Here is a 6,000-nt window from a genome sequence, read left to right on the forward strand (position 1 = left end):
TCTTTTTCTAATAAATAAGACATATTTTCTTGAAAATTCTCCTTGAAAAGTATCTTTCCTTTGTCTCCTCGGACATCCAGCACAAATACCGCTGCCAGGATTATTTCTTCTTCCTTAGGAATCTGGCTCTGTGATTTCTCGGAAAGTCGGATCTCCGTTTATGGGATCCACACGGCGAGACTTGTGTCTTAGCAAGCATCAACCCTTCTTGGGAAAAATCGCCATCAAGGACATCGAACCTTTCTCTTTCCCTCTTTTTCTTTTTTTACAAAGTACAAAATCTCTCGAAGAAAAAAAAAAGAAAAAAGAGGGGACATGGTATTTAATTCAAAGGCATCGTCCATGTTACTCTCACAATTCAATGTGAAATCACGGATCGACATAGTCAGGGAGACCCTAATTGTCGTCAATTGCTGCCAATTGAGGGAGTCCAATTCCCTCTCTCTCTCTTTCTCTCTCTCTTCAACTACAATTTCAAGCTTGTAATCAAGTGTTACGCACTTCTCAAGCACTCTCTTTTCGAATTATGTAGCGACATTCGCATACTCTCTTAGAAAGAAAACTAAAAAACTTGAGTTGAAGATCCTCCTAGCTAACCTCCTTTCTAACCTTTTCATTGTTCTCTTTCTCTCTATGGTGTTGCGATGCATTTAGCCAAACGGCACTACGACTGACCCGTCCCTAATAAACCGTGAAACCATTCTTATTACGATGCCACGCGTTGCTATGGGCACAAACCATACTATATACCTATGTATATATGTATGTAGCGGTTCAAAGGGTGCGGTGCTGAACTTGCTGCATCGAATTAGCATCGAATTTCCGGTTAACATAAGACCGGTCCTTTTTACATCTTTCATTTCTTTATCCGTCTTATGTATGTATATACTTACGGATCGAATTGATTCTTAAATAAGTTTCGTTATATGTTATGACTTTATTATTAGGTATGTTGGAATAATATATGTGGTGAATCATTTTATATCGGAATTAATCAAATATTGATAAATAAGATATAAAAATGTTTTTTTTTACAACTTTTGAATAGATCTAGTATAGTAAATGTGATAATTATTTATTAATCGAACCAATAAATATGATATCTTTATATATATGATATTTTTGTTATATTTATGATATTTTCCTTGATACTTTCGATAATTCCAATTTAATTTTCTAGTCAAAATTTCTACTTTTATTATTTCGTATAATCGTTGCTTATAAAAATGAATTTTTGTCGACATTTTCACATTAAAAAAGGGCAAGTTCAGTCATGACTTTATGTACGTGTGTATGTGTGAATATAGGATCTGTAGTAGGGCTTTGGTAGGTCGACGCAGCAGTGGGGGAGGTCCACACGAGAGCAGATGTTTGGTCCACGAGGGTCTGCTGAGTAAGTCGTAGGGTATCGTGCTCACTGACTTACCCTTGGTTCGATCGTTACGCGCGCGCGCACACTCATGGAAGAGAAAGAGAGAGAGAGAGAGAGAGAAAGAGAACCGAGCAAAGATCGAAAGGAAGGATATACGAGAGAGCAGTTAAGATCACGAGCCACGTGGAGACTTTCGACGAGACAAAGTTGTTACACGCGTTTCTTATGAGTCATCGATTATTCGATCAATGTCTCGTCTGAAAAATGACCAATTAATCTCCAAATGAGAGATTCATTGGAACGAATAAAGTCTGATGTAAAAAAATTTGTGTTTATCGACCTAATTTCCAATTTGTATGTATGTTTATATGTGCGCGATTATGTGTATGTGCAGTGATCTTGAAAGATAAGGAAACGAAGGAGTACACTGTTCGAGAAGATCGTGCAACTTTTATAACTCATGTTTTTTAAGGTAAAATTAAATATAATCTCTTCTCTATTAATGAATCTACCAAGATTGACCTTTCTATACCGAACTAATGATCAAAGATCATAAACATTGTTTATATAACGTTCAGAAAACCAGGAAGATGAGGACAATGTGACGTTGCAGTAATTAAAGACACACCGTGGGCTTGAAACGAAAAGGAAAGTGGCAAGCTCGATTAAATTCGAAACAGGAAGTCGACGATGATCTTTCTTTTCTCCTTTTTTCCTTGAAAGAGGGAGAGAAAAAAGAAGCTACGCTTCTCTTAGGATTAATATCAGAGTAACGTGCCAGTCTCGGATAAGTTTTAAATATATTCTATGAGAAATTGTTTTATACAAAAGTTGCATAATTTTTATCGATATGTCATGTCTTAAAATTTATCCAAAATATTTACCTGCTACAAAATATTTACCTTTAATAAAAACCTACCTATAAACTGACACGATCTTATATAACGTTATACTATTGGAATTATAGTTTGAAATGGTAATAAACATTTCAAACGTATGTAATTTTCAAACGATACCGTATAAAAATATCAAAGTATTTATATATGTATTAAAACGACTTCGTTGCGACTTTTGCTTTATGCTTTCTCCGACATCGGTGATGATCGTAAAGAGATATTTAAAAAGGAATTACATTATTACAACGTCGATATATAATTTTACATTTTCTAGATCTCGTCGTCGACGCATTAATTGCATTCACAAATTCACTAATGAAAACGTTATAATCGTCGTATTTATTTCTACAACATCTTTTATCAAGCTTCGTTCATTTTACTTTCATTTTGCCAAATGGAAGAGAGAAATACAAAGATTATGACCTTTCATTTTGCTTTCTTCCCGAGGCATTCGACCCTTTCTATAACGATCGAAGACACTCTAAGGCGTGTCCACTTCATTTACTATTCCATTGGGCTATGTCATTATCAACGTAACGTGATATAAATATTCTATAATTTATATACACGATGAGCACCAAAATTTCTTCATTTTATGATTTTAAAAATCAATTACTCTTTTTCAAAACTTTTCAGGCTAATTCTCGGTTCATATTGTTAGCCCAGCTACAAGCCTAGACTACAATTTTCGAAAAAAGTCTAACATAGATATTTTTATAATCATCTACAAACTTTCGGCACAGCCTGTATTATAAAAGTGCATACAAGTTAATATTAAACTCATGCGTAGATAAATATGATTTCTAAAATATTATATTTGTACATAAACATTAGCAGGATCTTTTATGAGAATGATAATGATTCAATGAAAGCTGTAACATATTTAAGAAACGTTTTAAAAGGGAAACTTGAACGACTCATGAACATACTTATGTACTTACATACGTACACACGTATAAATCTTGTATACATCGATTTTTTGGTTAGTTCAATCAATGCCACGTGTAACGGTATGCGTAAATCAACGCTGGCGACCTGGTCGCTTTCTACGTGCTCGGCATGATGATTGAGGATCCGTTTTTCAGGGTCTCATCTATCAGAGACATGTTCCTATTCAATGGAAGCGCATTGCCTTCATAGTATATTTAATATATATTGTCTATATACGTGTGTGCGTAAGTGCGTATGTATGAATCTGCAGCTATGTATCTCGGGAAGGAAATATTTTCGATATGAGAGAGTCACATACACTAAAAACAAAAAAAGAAAAGAGATATAAAGTTAACAGAAAAGAGAAACGAAAGGAGTTTCTTTTATCGAACAAACGAGTCTTTAATCGATGACCCTTTTCCTTCTTTCTTTTTTACGACTCCGAAGTACATACGTGCAAAAGCATAACTATCGTATAGCGAAAACATAAGAAATACTATTAAACGGAAATAAGATGGAAATGCTAAAGATCTCTTTTCAAACTAAATAGCTTGTTATTCCAAAAATGGTCAGTATGATCCGATTTTACTTAAATTTCACAATGAAAGTACTGTAATATTTTCTCCCAACTAATTTATATTCTTCTTTGAAACTCACAAAATATGATATTTCATAGTTAATATTGTAGAAATATAAATATATAATTTAATTATAAATAACAAATATTTGTACATATTACTATCATTTATCGCAGCCAATAATATTTTAACATGTAACGATTTAAGTAAGTACATTTTAACGTGATCTCACTACTTGTTAATATCTTAAAAGGAATTTTTGTTAAAAAGAAAAATTAATAAAAAATAATCTCATTTTCTTTGGTAAACTCACTGACACACATTCCGTTTAAAAACATTTAATTATTAAAAATCCTCATAAAAATGTAATTAGGTATTCGTCTCTAAAAAAAAGTATATTAATTTGATAAACAAATTTTGAAGTAAGGAAAATCAGACCATGACCATTTTCAGAAGTATCGATAAAAGTTTCCGAGTAAATCCAATGTCGTCTCTCGAAAGGCAAATCGGTGTTTAATATTACGGTGTAACCGGGTTACACCTCCCATCTCTTTTCTCTCTATCTATCTATCTATCTCTCTCTCTTTCTTCAGACGAACTGCATCGCCCTGGATCTTCGAAAATCTCAACGAAACGTAACGTGTTATCGGTGTCGATAAGTGAGTCAAAGAAAAAAAGAGAAAAAAATTGGAAAAGAAAAAATTGCAAAAAAGAAAGAGGCGAGGAGAGTTCTCGTTAGGTATAACGAACCTTGAAGAAAGTTTGTACGTAAAGAGATAAAGTTGATAAAAATGATTTTGTGCAGTTGGTTCGTTAGTTCGTTAAACACCACGCCTCTTTCGATGTCCTCTTTCGTGATGTCTCTTTATTCCAAATTTTTCATTCACATATCTTACATTCCTCGCACGTTCTGACTTTTATTTGGAATTTTGGGACGCGAGAGATCGCATGGAAAAATACAGGATGATTCGTAAATACGTGTTCTGGAACGGAACACGTAAATAAAGGATTCATTTCACGTTCTAAATCTAATCGATAATATACAATGTATTGTTTAAATATATATAGAAAGTCAATAATTGTAGCGTTTAGTTACTAAATAATGACAAATGAAATAAATGATGTATAAAATGAAACTAAATTAATAACAATTATATTAATGATATCATTTTCTGCTGATAATAAGGACAAATCTGAAAAATTATAATAAAAATACTATCTCAAATATCATTAATGATCTTTTTAAATTTACAAGAGCTTCGTATTTGAAAGAAGACAAATCTTTTGCACACTTTCACTGTACAAACGTATATGTACACATACTAAGAATCCAATAATGGACGAGTAGAGGTAATCTTATACTGTATATCAACCCTCGATGCTTCGATACTTAAAGGGTTCCCTATTAATTAAATCATCTCTCAGTGAGTCTCGGGTAGCAGGTAGGGCCACCAGAATCGATGAACGAGAGAGAGAGAGAGAGAGAGACAAAGACAAAGACAAAGACAAAGACAAAGACAAAGACAAAGACAGACAAAGAGGTAGAACGAGGAATTTACAGGGTAGATTTTAAAGAAGGAGAATCGATCCTCTTTGGAAAAGATACTTTGGCCTTCTTAGAGTACTTCTAATTGAAACGGATAGCTTATGTCTAATTTTCTACTAAAAACAACAAAATTAGATCTGAAATTTTCCGAAAGATATACATAATTCTCGATCATCAGTATTGATTACATTAATAAAAAAAAATCTATTTCATATAATAATAATTATATGAATTGTAATAATCAAAATTTTTAAATATTACATTTATCGAAACATTTTGTTCACTTTATTTAAAAAAATAATTTGGTGAAAACAATTTAAATGTGGATGATACTTTTCAGTAATATGTACTAACAAATAAATTAAATATTACTTTTCACGGAAGACTTTTCTCGTTCAATTTACACAAGCCATTGCAGTAAACATCGTTACGAAAGAGATCTAACATTATTACGAGTCGGCTTCTCTTCCAACTTCCTGTCGCTTTCCAACAACGATAAATGCATGTCGATTGTGCAAAGGAGAAGAGCTTGTTTAAGACTGCTTATGTATATCATGTGGGCCTTTCTTTATCTGATTATTAACCATTAGGCAGATAAATATAAATTAACTGTCAATGTATTTAATATGATTAAATTCTTTTCAACGTTATAGATATCTTTATATATATATATATATA

At 32.5% G+C, this 6,000-nt stretch overlaps 1 protein-coding gene across 1 annotated transcript in view; it reads left to right on the forward strand.

Annotated features, from left to right (window-relative positions):
- The first annotated feature begins 1,278 nt into the window (after window positions 1-1,278).
- LOC124428577 (disheveled-associated activator of morphogenesis 1) overlaps window positions 1,279-6,000 on the forward strand; it is a 22,272-nt gene continuing 17,550 nt past the window's right edge. The window contains exon 1 of the mRNA XM_046972814.1: window positions 1,279-1,844. Coding sequence (XP_046828770.1) covers window positions 1,833-1,844 — 12 coding nt within the window. The 5' untranslated portion in view covers window positions 1,279-1,832. The remainder of the gene's footprint in view (window positions 1,845-6,000) is intronic.

Source organism: Vespa crabro, chromosome 13 (genome assembly GCF_910589235.1).
Source record: "Vespa crabro chromosome 13, iyVesCrab1.2, whole genome shotgun sequence".
In the NCBI taxonomy this organism is placed as follows: domain Eukaryota; kingdom Metazoa; phylum Arthropoda; class Insecta; order Hymenoptera; family Vespidae; genus Vespa; species Vespa crabro.